The sequence below is a fragment of the Mustela nigripes genome, chromosome 4 (assembly GCF_022355385.1).
Source record: "Mustela nigripes isolate SB6536 chromosome 4, MUSNIG.SB6536, whole genome shotgun sequence".
NCBI classification, from domain to species: Eukaryota; Metazoa; Chordata; class Mammalia; order Carnivora; family Mustelidae; genus Mustela; species Mustela nigripes.
The window spans coordinates 13827937-13845002 of NC_081560.1; the positions used below are offsets into that span (position 1 = coordinate 13827937).

At 47.2% G+C, this 17066-nt stretch overlaps 1 protein-coding gene and 1 long non-coding RNA gene across 2 annotated transcripts in view; one reads left to right on the forward strand and one right to left on the reverse strand.

Annotated features, from left to right (window-relative positions):
* The window catches only part of TBXAS1 (thromboxane A synthase 1), a 163165-nt gene that overhangs the window by 43818 nt on the left and 102281 nt on the right, over positions 1-17066 (reverse strand). Inside the window, exons 7-9 of the mRNA XM_059396285.1 lie at positions 6595-6683; positions 4697-4845; positions 2871-3001 (exon numbers count right to left, since the gene is read on the reverse strand). Coding sequence (XP_059252268.1) covers positions 2871-3001; positions 4697-4845; positions 6595-6683 — 369 coding nt within the window. The remainder of the gene's footprint in view (positions 1-2870; positions 3002-4696; positions 4846-6594; positions 6684-17066) is intronic.
* Positions 5973-10698, forward strand: LOC132015649 (uncharacterized). The gene is made up of 3 exons (XR_009403734.1): positions 5973-6024; positions 6115-6190; positions 10567-10698. It is a non-coding gene; the product is annotated as an uncharacterized LOC132015649 (long non-coding RNA).

A 17066-nucleotide genomic window follows, 5' to 3' on the forward strand; every position in this document is an offset into this window, starting at 1 on the left:
ATCCCTGGTACGTCCCTTCTTCGAAAAGCCCGTTAATGTGATGAGTGACAGCCAGTATGTTCCTCTTTTCCAGAGTTTATGGGGCTAAAGCAGCAAAAGGAGGGCGTCTGAAACACCGACAGGAACATACTATAATTTCAAAGTACTTGACTTGGTGCTGCATTTGCTCATTCATTGGCTTCATAATTTCTGTCACATGAATAATCTGTGCCCCACACGTCAGCACTTAATTCCCTCTCGTGAGGTTGTAGTTACTTCCCGTCTTGTTGCTTTTTTTTCCTCCGTAAGAGTATAAACATGTCCAGGGCAGGACCCTGTGGCCACCCCTCTACCCCGGGGCGGGTGTGGCACTGAGCATGTGTTAGGTCTGTATAAATAATCACTGCGATGCAGTAAAATGCATTTGAGAAAGACCGTGTGAGCTTTGCTTACAAATGCACAGGATCTGGGGCGGGAACCTTGGAGCACGGGGCCTTTGCAGCTTGCCTGCTTCCCCGCTTTTGTGACCTTGCAAGGTGTCTGCCTCTCAAGATTCCAGCAGGCCTCCCAGCTAAGACGCGGCCTCAAGGACGTTGCATTTTCTGTGTGTCTTGCCGGCCTGCTCAGGTGAACCATCGGTGGCTGCCGCTTGCTACCCCGGGCCCTGGTCATTCTGATTTCTGGGTGGCATCGTCAAGGGCTGGCTCTCCCCAGACTCCCTCCTGATGCTTGGCCGACATCTGGGTGGCTCTTGGGGCCCCGCTGCCTGCCCTGGTTCCGTGGGGCAGAGTCGGGACAGGGCAGGGGATGATGGCCCATCGGGGAGCTAAGAATCTTCCACTGCCTTGGCTCCTGGATGAGAATTGGCAGGACTGACAGCTAGGGAGGGTTAAACTCCTCAGGGCGCCAAGCAGTAGTCCCCAAGGCTCACCGAGACTTTGCTGGAGGGCGGGGTGGGGACCCCGGTGGCGGGAGGGAGAGCTCCGGTGGCTTTTTCCAGTGGTGGAGCTGCGGCTGGCCCCCTTTCCTCTCCCTGCCTAGACAGGCTGCTAGAGGGCCATCAGGCATGGTAGAAATCCATCTTCCCCTCCAGCTCCAGAGGTCAGCGGAAAGGGCTGCTCTCTGGGGCCCGCACGCTGGAGAAGAGCATTAGCGTAGATGGGTTTCTTTAATTCGCACTGCATCACGGAGGCTATGTGAACACTGCCCATTTAGGACTGAAACAGTGCTGCTTTATGGCTCTATCCAAGAAAAATACGCACCCTGATAGATGTAGGTGTCTAATCCACCCATCGGCTAGAGCTTAGAAAAATATTTACCTTTTAACATCTGTGCTGCATTTTCCACTGCGCAAACACACATCTGCTTGATGGAATGTCTACAGAGTTTAGATGGGTTTAAAGCAAGTTTTCTTAGTAACCATATAGCTCTGTCTTGACACGGGCAGTCCTGGATTTGTGGTTGGGAGGTTTTTCTCAGATCAACTCATTGTTTGAAACAAATAGCTCTTGAGTTTATGAAAGGAAGAGCTTGAGGCAATGCTAGTAATTGGATCTTTAATAAACCCCTCACCTCACAGTAAGCTGTTGGGCGCAACAGTTTTAGGATCTGCAGCCTGATTCCATAGCCTGTGGGTTTCGGGCTGGGGGAGGGGGAGGGGAGCGCGTGTGACAAAACTGTTATCAGGAAGCCCGTCAGAGCACTGCTGAGGTTTGAAAACGTGGCTCCCTCACCCCTCCTTCCGCAGGCTTCCTCGTCATTGTGGAGATGCAGGAACCTGGGATGAGAATGTTCTGTCCTTTTAGGGGGCAGGGCTGGGCCAGGGAGCCCCAGGGAGCTGATGGTTCCCACATGTCCAAGGGCGTCGAGTGGCGTTCATGATGGTGTGTGGGCCAAGGGGCTGTGAGCGTCTGTGCACCTTTCTCTGCCTCCTGAACTGGGACACCTTTGCTTCCCAGTATTGGGGGTAAGCCAGGTGGGACGGAACGGGAACGAGGCTGCTGCTGGTGCCTCCTGCCACTAGCTGCCCCGCCCCCACTCCCCATCTCATCCTGGGCCAGTGGTGCAGCCACCGGATCTCCGCGTCCCTCGTTAAGCCCTCTGAGCCAGTCTTTGAGGCAACTCTGCCACGCTCATGCGAATCAGTTCCAGAGAAGACATTTCAGGCCTGTTTTTTCCTTTTGAAGCAACTTTCTCGAATGCAACGAGGCCCTTAAAGAAGAGCATTATACATGCATGAGTGTATCCAACAGTGAAATTATTTTCCCAACACTGGAAAGTCCTATTTCTGTTCTCAGCCAAGTTCAAACAACAAATATTTCTTGGATTTCCACACTGTACCAGGCCTGGTGCAAATCTGTAGGGAGGAAAGAAGTCTCTGGGTCTCAGGGGATGCGCAGGAGCCCTCAGCCCCCGACTGTGTAGCCACGTCCTCCATGCTGAAAGCCAGTGGGGGTTGCTTGCAGCTGCCCAGACCCTCTCTACTGCCGATGCTCTTCGCGTTGTAAAACGCCATCTTGCCGACGTTCAGGAGAACGAATATGCTGATGGAAAGTCCAGGTTGGCGCATTTATCTAGAAACTTCTTTGGGGCGGCTATTGCCGGTGCTTGAGAGAGGGGGGGGCCGTGCATTTAGGGGGCACCCGTGTCAGAATGTGGACAGTTTGCTCGGGCTTCTCTCCGCTGTCCTTCCCCCCCTGCCCTCACCCTTCTCGCCCATGTTTGCTCCCCACCACCCCACCCCTTCTCCTTTCCTTCTAGTGCCCTGGAAAGCCCTGAGCGGAAGGCGGCTAAAGGCCAGCGTGCGGGGTGGGGAGGCAAGAGGAAAGGGAGAGCGGTGCCAGGTTACGCCCCGTGCCATTTCGCTGCTGTGTCCTATTACGGTCCCTTACCTCTGGTGCTTCTTGCTGGTCCCGCAAGGCAATCACGTTCCTAATGAGTTTGTTAAAAAAGCCATTCAGTTCATCTCGGTTCTTATTGGGCAAAATCCGGGCCAGTGGGACCATTATGGATGGAAATGATACTTGAAAGAGAAAAACAAAAGCACCACTGAAAACAGGGCGGCAGTAACCCGGGGCTATCAGATGCCTGTTGCCAGGGAAGCAGAACCCCCTCCCCCCACAGCCCCCATTTGGAAGGCAGGGCTCCCCTCGGGGTCCGTGTGCTTTATCGCAGGGCTCGAGCCTGATTTCCACCTCCCGACTCCTGACCGCCCCTCGCACGTGGCAGGCGCTCGGTGCATGTCTGTTCAGTTGAGTCGGCGCTGCCATCTGGCCCCTGGGACGTCAAGCTCGCGCTTAGAAATGAGTTTTCGGGGTCCTAGGTAGGAGGGCCCGAGGTCTTCGTGTTCCATCAAGGAAGGGCCAAGGTTGGGGCATGGTTCACATCTGAGCAAGGCGGGAAGCAGACCTACTTTCTTAACTTCCCGGACATTTGCCTTTGTTTCCCCAGGGGTAACCGTCCCCCGAGGGACCACCTGAGTGGTCCCCAAGAGCTGCCACAGCCGTCGATGGCAAGAATGCTGGCCCCTCGGGATCCTCCCTTCCTGTGCCAGGCCTGTGCCACCTGTGCCCTTGCTGCCACAGCTTGGCAGGGCTCCGCGGGCCAGGGACACTCATCCCCTCATGGAGTAGGTGGGGGGCTCCGCTGAGGGGCTGAGCTGCTGCAGGGTGGCTCGGGTCAGCTCTGCTTCCCAGCACGGACCGGGGGCCCACTGCGCAAGGCGCTGCATGAGAGCCCGGATCGGGGGTGTAGTTCTGGACCTCCGGAGCTCTCAGAATACTCTGCCCGTTTTCAGGAGCCAGAGCCTGAACCACTGTGGTGCGGCAGGGAGGTGGGCTCAGAGTGGCCGACAGACGAGGCATAGCAGCGCCAGGACAGCGGAGCCGCCCACCGGAGGACGTGCCCGGGTCCCTGGGCCACCGCAGGTGGAGCGGACCTGGGGAAGCAGCTCCCAGGAGGTGGCTGGGGTGAAGGGTGGAGCGGCGGCTGCTCTGAACCCCCTTGGCGACCCCTTGGTACAATTTCAGCGCGGAGCTGATGGAGGTGCCCGGGACTTCCACAGAAATGGACTCACAAATGGGAAAGGGACTGACCGAGGAATGGATACAATTTAGCAGCCCGGCAGAAGGTTAGAAGTTCGGGCAATAATCAATAACAGCAATAGCAACGCTTCAACACTTCCATAAAAGCAAGAAGATGCCGGAATTGGCCAGAGGGCAAAAACTCACTTCTTGAAATAAAAATAAAATAAATCGACCAGTCCCTATGGCATTAGGTAACCTGCCAGTCACCCTTCACGTATGATTTCTAGTTTGCCGGGCGCTGGGTTTCCAGCGGAGAAGTCTTCTGGAGAGGATTTTGCTGGAGGGGAGGAATATGTCATAGAAAATGAAAGGCTCTGGACTCCCATCTTGGCTCTGCCTTTCTAAGCTTCAGTTTTTTCATCTGTGAAGTGGGGACGTGGTGGTTCTCGCGGTGGCGAGAAAGGCCAGCACTACCGCCTTGCTAATGAGTGGCCCCGGCCGGTGACAACAGAAGCCTGGGTGGTTCCAGGAGCTTAAGGTCTCTGCAGGTGGACCCTGTAGGGCGAGTCTCAGGGACCCCTCCAGCGCCCCTTCCTCATGGTGGACCTGAACCCCGAGAGCTGCTGTGGGGTCTGGCCAGCTTGCCGGACCCCAGTCCTACACCCATCCCCCTGGGCAAGAGCTGTACTTACAGATTAAAACCAGGACAGGCCTGGGGATGGAGTATGCAAAGAAACGCCTGCAGTGCGTCACAAAGGGGTCCTCGGGGGCCCTTCGGGAGTCCACTTGGGTCCCAAAGGCGACACTCGCAACCACATCTGTGGTGTAGCAGCTGTAGCACCTGCGGGAGAGGGAGCCATTTGGGTTTGGGAAGGACTCGGCCATTGGCCTGGCCATCGTGCCCTGTCCCCCCACACCCCCCCCAAGGGATCCGGCTCCATCGTCTGCCTGCTACAGTGGGAAGCAGCTTCCTGCAGAGCTCAGGTGAGGGCTGGGATCCCTTGAGCATGGCAGCAGAATTCAGGAGGACACGCAAAAACGTATTGGACAGCTGACGCAAACCAACACTGGGAAGGGGAGGAGGACATCACTTCCTTGACTCTCCGGCTCCAGGCAGCCTGAATCCGCCAGCAACAACGTCCAAGAAGCAGGCTCCGAACCTTCCTCCCCGTGGAGGGAAACAGTTGACCCAAAGCCCACGGGCATGAAGCCAGAGCTGTGCAGAGTCTGTCCAAAGCGAGGATCGAGGGGTCCATTGGTATAGAGCAGGTTGGGATCAGCAAATTGGCAACCTGGTTGTCTAGTTTTACTATTTTTGTCCCCCTCTCCCTCCTAATGATTTTACGGTTTTTCTAAGAGTAACAGACCAAAAACAAGGGTGCTTCACACTCAAATAAATAGAAGACAAACTTTGGGACCAGCTTCACGAACATATGTATGTTATTACAGAAAACACACGTTGCGCTTTAGAAACAAACAGGAGGAAAAGTGGCAATAGCTCCAGCAAAGTTAACCTCTTCGGCTCTAGGAAACTTGCCCTCAAAGGGCCATTTTAAGCCAGAATGATCTTTTTGTGCTGTCTCGCAGGAGCGGTCAGGTGAAGTTATTTCTTAAAAAAAAAGGCTGCCAACGGGGTATGCATTTCCTTTTATAATGAAAAGTTCTTATTTTTTGTGGCTCGACACGAGTGAGTGGCACACACAGAGTTCCTTTCTTCAAGGCTCTATCACCAACAGCTTATCGTTAAAGAATAAATGACATCTCCAGATGACTTTTTTTCTTTTGAGAGCTTGATTGAAAACATTCCTACAATTGATTACACATGTCCCCGCTATAGTGAAAACAGTTTGCCTACTGAGTGTGATTGCGTCTGATCCTAACCCCCCAAGAGTTAAGGGTTTTTAAGTTAGTTATTTACTTTGCTTTCATAGTTGGTCTTTAACCAACGCACACAGCCCATGACCAGAGAGAAGAAAGTGTGAGAGGATTTTGTAAACACCACGGCAGAATTTGAATGCTGGTGATGGTTTATGTTATTACTTTATGAGTAATGATAATAAGAACGAGTCAGCTTCTGGCTGACCTGCCTCTCTCGCCCTGCTCCTCCCAGGCTGGAAGCCATGACTTAGCCCAGGACAACTGGAGGGGAAGCCAGATAATCAGTCATTTCAATTTGGAGTCCACCGGTAAGTCCTGGCTTTAGGCTGAGGTGCGCAATTCTTGCGGTAAAAATGCATGGACTTTCCCAGCTCACCCCCCACTCCTGGCACCCCCTCCCCCCTCCCCCTGTCGCTCTGACCCCTCCTGCCTCTGCAGAGGTCAGAGGGCGTGTCCACACACACTCCGCTGCCCACTCAAGGCCTCCGTCAACACGCCACACCTACCCTGGGCTTTATTCACATTCTCTTCACATCTTAGGCGGGTTTCATTTCTTCTTATTATTCAGTCCACCCATGCTTTTTATGAGCTTCTAGCATTTCCATAGTTTGCTGGTCCCAAGGTAATTGTCCAGCAATTATGTAGAGTTACAAGAAGCAGCAATCCAAACGCACGATTCCTCATCTGTCATGTGTCCATGTAGCGCCCTTACCTCTGGATGTCGAAAGCCTCCCCGGATTCCGCATAGCGCTTTAAGTGAGCCAGGAGCAGATCACAGGCTTGGCTGATTAAGGGCGTCATCTGATAGCAGATAACAAAGGGGTAATTAGGACACCATGCAGGGAGCCCACCTAAATTAGCTGCAGATAAAGAGGTCGTGTGAGGCGCGCTTCCTGGGAAAACAGACATTGTTTTCAAGGTAACTTTCACGCATCTAAGAATCAAGAGGAGGGTCTGAAATTCACAAATATCATAAAATACAATAGCTGTAAACGTCTATTTTGGCTTAAGCAATCTGTTCTTTGGGAAGCGAAAAGAAGAAGGGATTTAGAGTAAATACTGGGAAATAATTATAAAAAATGATCATTAAGTGCTTAGACAGAAATGAGAATCAGTACTCGGTTTCATGACATTTGGTTAGCATTAGAGAGTAAATAGACCACAATCCATATGTACTCTCTCTGGAATTAGCCCCAATCCATGTTTGCTTGGTTCCAATTTTACTTTAGGTTTTCTGTTAGAATATAGAATCGTAGTCTCCAAAGGAACGTAAGGTGGTCCATTTCAAGTTTTTACCCAATACAAAAATCACTTTCAGCACATTTCTGATGGATGGCTATCCATTTTTGCTTCAGCTGCTTAAACCTTTGAATACGTATGTGTAAGGGAGCCCTTGACTTCAAGGGACCTTCCATGCCCACCTCGGAAAATTGCTGAATTTCTTTTTTTTTTAAATATTTAAATATTTTCATTATGGAAATGTCTAGCATATGCACTCACACACAGAGAATGGTGTCATGAACATTCATGTAGTTACTGCTCAGCTTCACCAAATTTGGATCTCATTTGGAAATCATTTTTGGCTGTCGTCACTCTGACCCCAGCAGTCTGGCTCAAGCAGGTAGGGTTCCTTGCAGAGCCCGAAGGCCACTCACATGATCTTATATTTTCTCCTGTATGTTCGCAAAGCCAAGTCACCACCGTAGAATATGGTGTTACTCTAACGAGTGCACATTCTAGAGTAACACCATAGCTAAAGCAACATGCTGTAACACATTGTTCTGAGCATTTCTTATGGAAAACATTTTTTTTTGAAATGTAATTAGGTTCAGATTTTATGATTTGACACTAGACCATAACTTCCTGAGGGCAGAGAAGATTTTTGTCTTTTTGTCTCTTTGTCTTTTTGTTCATTTTTATGTTCCCAGAACCCAGAGCAATGCCTAGCACACAGTAATTATTTGTTGAAGGAGGAAATGAATTTGAATGATTATTTAAGACCCAGTCTTTGCCCTGAAAATCTTGAGGCTTTAGGGAAAGTTATAGAATGTTAATCTACTTATTAGAAGGTATGTTGTACTGAGGCAAAATTTGTCCCTTCTGACAACCTCTCCCTGCTCTTAGTAGACTTCTTCCACACGGTAGGGCTTCAGATACCCAGAGAGCAAGTGCTGGTCTTCTTTACCTCCTAGACACTCCTCACACAACATGGTCTGCGCACACTTCTCCATTCTTATCTCTCTCTGATCAGTGTTACTCCTAAAAGGCAGCTCCATCAGTGGAACACCAGTATTTCAGGTAAGATCCCATAAATCATAAATGGGTCCCTTCCCTGCATGCCAGTCCCAAGCCCAGGTGTATGTGGACTTTTTGAGAAGACATGTGGGACAGGCAAATATGAAGTTCAGGTCAGCAAAAGCTACAAGGTCTGTTTCCACGAATCATCGCCATATGCAATTGACTTTTTGACACTTCAGATTCCGTTCATTAGAAAAGCTTTATATTTACATTACATTTATTGTGTAAAAAATTGTCCTGCCATGTGTTCTGAGCAGAACAATCTTTCAACTCGCCTAAGACATTCAGGTGATTGGAGAAGCCTGGCACAGTGGGGCAGCCTGGGTGGCTGTTGGCCAGGTGTTGGAGGGACACATGGCTTTGTTGGATCCCTCCTTCCTGGAAGTCTGAAAGCCACCCCATGTGTTCTGGAGTGTAAGGACAGAACTGTGACACCAGGGGCCCAACTGTTTGCTGTGGGAGCTCTCTCTGGAGGAGATGGCCCTGAGAAGCAGAAGGACACTCCTGCTGAGTAAGAGTGAGCTGTCGGCTAAGCTTAGGGCTGTGTGAGTTCCCGGAGCGGGGTCCGTGGCCTGGGCAACACCAACAGGCAGGTCAAGGAGCAGATATTCAGAGCAGAACACTGCCCCTTCTGCCCCACTCCGTGGAGAGATGACAGAACATCTCAGATTCTCCCTTGTGGCCACGCCTTCTGGGAGAAGTATCTGGAGAGGAAAATTCTAAGAAAAAGGACGTTCTGCTCATCTAGCATCAAAGCCTTAGAGCACGAGGGTGCATGTGCTGCTCAGTATAGGTGGGCAAGGTTCAGGTCTCATCTTCCGTAACATTGGCTATTGCTTCTTGCCCTCTGAGATTTGGTAAATGTGCCTTCTAAGCCTTCATTTGGTTTGTCATTGTGTGTCCAGGAGCAAACACAGAGCCCGTGGCCCTCCACTCTACTTTAGGTCGTTACTTTAGGGAGCTATGGAATTGGTCAATCATCAGTGTTTCTTGTTCTTCTGCCACTTGTGCGTGAACCTAAGTAAATAGTCAGCCAGGCACCAGCTGATGGGTAAGTTGGCCGGGGAAGAGTTTGTCTGATGATTTGCCGAAACAGAAATGGAATTAACCTCATGTGCCTATCCTGGAGTCCGCTCAAAACAGGGATGAGAACGGCTACCCTGATTTATTCCTGGTAACTCCGGGGCAGAGATCTTCAGGACAGCTGTATTCTTTTCTAAATATTCACCCAATTTAATAATCCATCAAAAGTGCATGTAAATGGGTCCTTTTCAGTGGCCTCTGGGCCATCACTCTCAAAAAATCTTAGACTACCTCCGTGTTTGGAGAACTCTGCTATCTCAGCCACTTTTCTGCGACTGCCTTCGCTGGCTATATTCTTCCATTATTTTAATAAACTTAGTGGTACAAGTGAACTCCATTTTCATAAAATCCCATATACTAAATTTCTCTTCGGTTTATTTCAGAGGAATCAGAACATGGTAAAAAAAGAAAAATGCTGTTTGAAAGGAAGTCTTTTTAGATATCAAACTTACAGTTCCCTTAATGTAACAGAAATGGTATGCAACATAAAATTGGATTTATGCTCAACTCTTCAGAAGCATGCCATGTGCATACAGAGGGGTCCACCCGTGCTCAGTCCAGTCGTATGCTGGACAGTGCACAGGGGGGCTGGACCCACCACCACCCACCCTCGATTCCTCTACGTGTTTGTAACCAGAATGCTTTGTGGCTGACTGGCATGATTGTAATTTTCTACCATCTCTGCCTGCTGTCTGTTGCACTGAATGGTTAATGACATTTTTATTTGGGTTAATGTGATATGAGATGGGGCATGTAATATGAAAAATGTTTTAAGAAGCAATGCAGAGAAAATATTGTAAGACCGTAGAGCGGATCTGTATGTTGGCCAGTGGGCATCATTTCAGGCTTTCTTCCTTGCATTATACACAAGTAGTTATGGAATATTCACTCCCACACGAGTTGCATACAAACAAAAGCTCTCTTTGATGGGCTTGCAATCATCTTCCTACAATCCACAAGCCCAGCAGTTACTCCCCTAGATCTGCAGACAAGCAGGCATAGGTGGCTTGTGCAAACACACGCGCACAGATGAGCACACAATGCTATCATCAAATCTTAATAAAGGATTCTCATCTGATTGCTACATTTCATCTTTGTAGGATAATGAGAAATTTTTATTTTTGTTTTTTTCCCCATATTTTTCATAAGGCATGGACATGATACTTACCAGATAAAATACTAATGCTATTAGATTTTAAAAGAATGATTTCTTCTTGGAGATGACAGTCTAGCAGCCACGCCTGGGGAGAAGGGGTTCCCATTTTGCTTCTTTCAACTCTCACATGGGTTGGCTTTATTCTAGATGATGCTGACCCTACAGCTGGCCAGCCATTTGGAAACTAGCAGTCACCATCCAGGGTAAAGTACCACCCTCAGCCTGGGGAAGAAATTTGTCAAGAAGAAGTCCCTGCTCTTTACCTGGAACTGACTATTATTAAATCCCCCAGTTAAAAAAAAAAAAAAATGGATCTTTGTTTTTTTCTTTTTTTCCAGACTGTATCTGAGGATTTCTAAGTCAAGCAGGGACAGAGGGCAATAGAATTAATTTAACAAGGTGGAGAGAGCTTTCTGAGTGGTCAAAAGAGACAACTCATGTGGTAATGACAAAGAAGAACTAAGAAATCTCCTGCTTATAGGCTTTCTACTCTCCTTTTAGGTGATTCCCAGCATTTTGCCAGTGGGGCTTCCTTCTCTGAGGCTAAGATGCTGACCTTGTTGAGTACATCTGACCCTGGCGAGAGCAAATATTCAAAGCCACTGCCAGTTATTAGATTTCCTCTCCTTGGTACTTTTTAGTCGTGTGACATTGGGTGAATTTCTCAACTTCAGTAAATCTATTTCTTCATCTGCAAAATTGGGTAATAAGACCTTCTTCGAAGAGTCGTGACAATGATTAGAAATATATAAAAGGCTTGGCAGGAGAAGGCATGCCAGATGTCCTCGGGAGGACCCCCATGCTCCCAGTCAGCTCCGGATGCCTGGCACCATTTTCTTTCCTCTTAGTCCTTATGAACAAGACCCCAGTGGATCCACCTGTTCTTGACTCACCATGTTATCATTAGTTCCTTGTCTCTCTCCCTTCATCTTTATCTCCCCATCGACGACTCTAATTCAGACTTTGCCGCCTGTCATCTGGAATATGGCTGTCATCCTACTTCTTGAGAACAAAGAAGAGTAAACATCTTTTGTAGTCTCAGTACCTTGTATAGTGCCGGACACATAGGCAGACTAAAAAACAGTTTCCAAAGAGCTTCCTAGCCTTCTTTCTTTTCACTTTTCTTTTCTTTTTCTTTTTTTTTTTTTTAAAGATTTTATTTATTTATTTGACAGAGAGAACTCACAAGTAGATGGAGAGGCAGGCAGAGAGAGAGAGAGAGAGAGGGAAACAGGCTCCCTGCCGAGCAGAGAGCCCGATGCGGGACTCGATCCCAGGACCCTGAGATCATGACCTGAGCCGAAGGCAGCGGCTTAACCCACTGAGCCACCCAGGCGCCCTCTTTTCACTTTTCAATACATTCTATACTCAGTCACCAGATTGGTCTAATAAAAATGCTTGTTATCTATGTATCCCCACTGACTGAAGGACATAGGATAAGCCTGTTATCGTATTTTCCAAAGCCCACTATGAATTGGATCCTGCCGGAGCGCCTGGGTGGTTCAGTGGGTTAAAGCCTCTGCCTTTGGCTCAGGTCGTGATCCCAGGGTCCTGGGATCGAGCCCTGCATCAGGCCCTTTGCTCAGCAGGGAGCCTGTTTCCTCCTCTCTCTCTCTGCCTGCCTCTCTGCCTACTTGTGATTTCTGTCTGTCAAATAAGTAAATAAAATTAAATAAATAAAAAAAAAAAGAATTGGATACTGCCAGTAACCATGTGAGTAAGCTTAGCAGATCTTCCCCCAGCCAAGCCTTCAGATGAGATCACAGCCCAGGCTAAAAGCAGAGACCCTGAAACAGAGGCACAGCCTGACCCACAGACATCATGAACTAATAAAGTTTTGTTGTTTTAAGCTGCTAAGTTTTGGGGTAATTTGTTAAACAGCAATAGGTAGCTAATACACTTTCAGTGTCACCCTCTCGTGGCAATTCCTATATGTTGTCATGTGTTATTGAAGTTTTCAGTATTTGTCCTATCAGGAATGAGCTCAGTGTAACACGTTCAGTTGTTCTCTAGAAATATCTGTGCGATGACAGATTGATGGAATGTTCCTTAAAGGTCTTGACATAGAAGGAACATTAATTGATCGAAGAGCTCTTTCTGTCTGAGCCTGAATATCATGCGGTTTACCGGGAGCGGGCTTTGTGTGAAAAACCTGGCACATGTGCCCATTTTACCTCTTACTTTGGGCAAGTCATTTGAGTCTCTCTGAACTAGGGTCCTTATCCCCAAACAAAGGACTAATTGCACTGCCCTATGAATTCCCTTTCCATGGACATTCTAGGATTTGAATGAAGTCCCTAAGCATCAGATTGAAACAGTTACTTAGAGACCATGGAAAGAGAAGGCAGCTTTCTAGTCTGGCACAGTGAAGGGTTGGATCCATGAGCCTTTCTGCTTGCTCCGATACATCCCATCTGTAAGAAAGTCTTTTTGTATCTCTTTGATGCATCGACTTCAGAATTACACAAAGACCTACATCTGGTTATTTTTATGTTTCAATAATTTAGTAAAAATGAGAATTAGAAATTCAGATCCTCTGACTCCTAGCTTGTTGCTTTTGTCTCCGAAATCAGAATCCATTCTTTGTTCCTCAGTCAATTGACTTCTAGGTTATAATTTCACTGAATACAGCTCTGATGTCATGGACTTGGAAAACAAACAAATCAACAAACACCATTAAACCTTTGGAGCCCCCTGGAAATTTGGAGAACAGGGTCAGCCTGAAGACTAGAGAAGACACATTTCCTGAGCAGGGAGCAGGCAAGAGAGAGTCCCTTCCGCATTATCTCATACTTCTAACCTGAGATGACCCCCACACTTTGATGGTGTGTAGGCAGGGTGACTCATTGGTCTACATATGAAGAGGGATTCAGAAAAGAGCCTGAGCAGAGGGCCCCATCCTAAGATGAAAATATGGGCCTGGGGAGCTGTCCCCCCCACGACCCCCGTGGCTGTGGAAAGTGGAGACTCCAGAGGTATGACTTGCAGCTGTCCTCATCTGCCCCGGAAGTGTCTGTCGCAGGATCTAGGGGAAATGGCACATCCTGGAGGCTAAGTGCCTGAAACCCCTTTCCTTACTCCCTTACTTTCAAGTACTTAATAGCTCCTCACCCTCCACTGAAGCTCGCACCAAACACTCCCCCAGCACAGTACTCTCTGTACCTCAACCCACTTTTCCAGTTTTCTTTCACTAATCCTTCATAGGTACCCTGTGTTCCAGCCAATTTGTTAACTCCTCTATTCCCTGAACACATCTTGTACTTTTTGTCCAGATGCATTTGTTCCCGTTACTCAGTCCACTTGCAGTGCACCTTCTGCTTCTGTCAAAGCTCAGTAAAATCTTCAGGACTCACTTCCCACGCTATCCCCATGCCCCAAAGTGACTTCTGCTCCTTGAAAGTGGACGTGAACTCTGTCACCGTTTTCCACTACTCAGTAATAATGTAGGATTTATGCACTTTGTTGCCCTTCTACATTATAAACCCCTTAAAGACAGGAACTAATAAATCTTCATTGAATTTTATGAATTTAATGTTTCATTCTATTTGGCACTCTTAGACCTGCAGGCTAGGTTGTTTTGGAATGGATGTCAGAGGGGGGTTTTCTGAATAAATAAGGGGCAGCTAATGGGGATGGGAGAAGGTATTTAAGCATATTGTTGACCTCAGAAAGAATACAAAAATAACAATACCTTAAAGTGCTTTAAACTGGGGGCTAACAAATGTAAAATTAATACTGGTTAACAAAACTTCTTATTTCCTTCTACCCTTCCCCCCCAATATTAAAAGCATCCAGGACTTATTTTTATGCAGAATTTCCTGCTGATAAGTATCAGCTTTAGCCATCTAGGTGAATAATCAAGTGTCATTTCTAATAAGTCAGTGGTTCCTGTCAAGAGCTGTGGCCAATTAGAACTCACCCCAACGAGGAGGAGGCTGCCGGTGTTGCCAGGCAACAGCCAAGCTGGGAGGCACATTTAGATGCTCATTTAGATTTAAGCAGTGGTAAGTCAGAGTGACACTATGATTCTGGCAAAGGAAAGCCAAATTATAACCCAGGATGGGGTACCCGGGATGAGGAGTGTGTTTTCTTTTAAATGCAAATGGAAAAGGAACATTTTAACCAGAATTTAAACAGTCCATCATTATACCGATTTTAATTAGGAGGTTAGGTGTCAGTGGAATACAACTGTGTCGAAGGATAATGGTCTCTTGCTGCTAGATAAATACCCAGACATTCTGGAAAATGGGCAACTGGTCAGGCAGAGAAAATGTATTTTTGGACGCCACAGTATTTATTAGCACAGCCGCACTTGGTTGTAATGACTTCCATTTTTACTGTTTGGAAGGATTAAGAAATAAAAGCAAATATTAAAAATAGACCGCTGGAGGCTCTTGCAGCCGAGAGAGAGCTGCTTGCTGCAACAAGCGGGTTCTGTTCTAGAAGCCCTCGTGCACGATGGTCTGAAGAGCGCACAGTGAAAATGCCAAGGCCAAGCCAAACCGTGATGAAGACTGTAATCCTGCAAAGACTTTTGCCCTGAAATGATCGCAGCTATGCATTTACTCATAAGCTGGCTATATCAACTTAAATTTTTTAAAATTGTAGTCATTCTGGAGTAATATGTCTTCTCCAAGGCAGGAAAGGCCTAGAGGGAATAATAACCACATCTGCCGCCGCCTTTAAGATTCATGCATTATTGACTGTGCCTTCCTGACAGGAAACATCTGGATGAAAGTGAAAAATTAGGCAGAGCGCTGGATTCTTGGCGACTGTGAGAGATACCAGCCTTCCCTGTCAGTCTGGTTTCTCTTTAACGGAGTCCCTATGCACAGAGATACGATTGGCTCTTTTCCTGTTGAGTGACGCACCCAGCCAGGCTCCGACTGTCCTGGGTGAAGCTTCCAGCTCTCCTGTATCTGCTCAGGGGGTCACCATCAGCTTAGTGACGTGTGTGAATGAGGACATACCCATCCCTTCTACGGTGCTTTGAGGACTGAGAAGACACCAGCCATCATATTGGGTAGATCCTACCCCTGCCCCCACCACACAAATTGTGTCCCCCATGGACTTTACCACCAAAGTCACAGTGCCCTGTGGCCTCATTTCTCCCACTAGCTGGCTTTGACGTTAATGACCTGTGTTTTCATCTACTAAGAACCTATTTGAGCCCAGAACAAACAAGGTTAAACAGACTGCTTCACTGCAAACTCTCCCAACCCATTAATATGCTAAGGTACATCGCAAATCTCTCAGAAGGTGGTTGTCAGGGGCACCTGGGTGGCTCAGTTGGTTAAGTGTCTGACTTTAGCTCAGGTCCTGATCTCAGGGTCCTGGGATTAAGTCCCGTGTCAGGTTCCCCACTCAACAGGGTCTGCTTGTCCCTCTCTCTCTGCCCCTCCTCCTGCTCATGCTTTCTCTCTCTCTCTCTCTCTCTCTCTTTCTCTCTAAAATAAGTTAATTAAATAAAAAAGATGGTTGGCAATATTTTATGGAATTGTATGACTATGGTCCTTTCAATCCTCAATGATTTTAAATCCTTCTCCTTGGTAGTAATTCATAGTTTTTAAAGTTCATTATCCTAGTTTGATGTATTCTTCTTGGGTGTATTATTTTATTCTTGGTTACACTGCAAGTTAGCTGCCACTTTTGTGTTGACTTATGTAGTCTTAGATGAGTCTTAGAAGCTTATTCTAACTGACTTAATCTTACAAAATCAGAAGAGCTTAGAGGAATTTACAGATGTGTAGATTGCACGGTATGCTCCCTCTTTTGGATGAATGATAAAATTTAAAAATAAAATTAGTGCTAACATGGGTCCCCAGGGAATCCCCATTATTTATATTTTACCCTCAGAGAAGAATTAATTTAACTCCAGTTTCATTTCCTAAAATTAAATCTATTTGCTTTCTGACCCATAATAAAGTTTTACACACCCCAGGGTTACTCATTAGTAGTCTTTGGTAGAGAATCTAGCATAAGACTCTAAAAATCTCCATAAATCTACTGGTTCCCCTTTTTAAAAAATTAATCTCTTAGGGTGTGGGGTGAACACTCTGGCAGGTCAACTGGGCAAAATATTTCCTAATTAAAAAAAAAAAATCCATTGTTTTCTCAGCGATGCTCAGCAGTCCTGTAATATAAACCTCAGTAGCTTGGCTGTCATGAGACTACGACTGTGGGAGCCTCTTTTTCTGGAATCAGGAGTGCAGCAACCAAATTTTCACCAGGGCTGTATCTTTCTAAGTCATCCCTAAACTGAAGCCAAAAGATCAGTTTTATTTTAAATAAAACACGGCTTTGTGATTTAATGCTGATTTTAAAGTAAATTTTGAGCATTGCTGACCAAGGCTGCCCAACAGGAGGATAAAGTCGGCGCCATCTTGACAGTTTGGATATTAATGACACAGGATATTCCAGACACAGGAGAGGGCACAGACTGCCAAAGTGTTAATGGAAACAAGTTGCCGAATGTTCCAAGGGAAAACAAATGTTTATTTCAAGAATAAATTCAGCAAGGAATGGAGAGATTGACATTTCAAAGCTATTTCAGGGAGAACGGACTCAGGTGTCCATAATTAAGTGGAGAGTAGGCTCGGGTCTGTTGTCCGAGCTTCTCTTGTCATCTCTGCCTCCTCCCCTCCGGG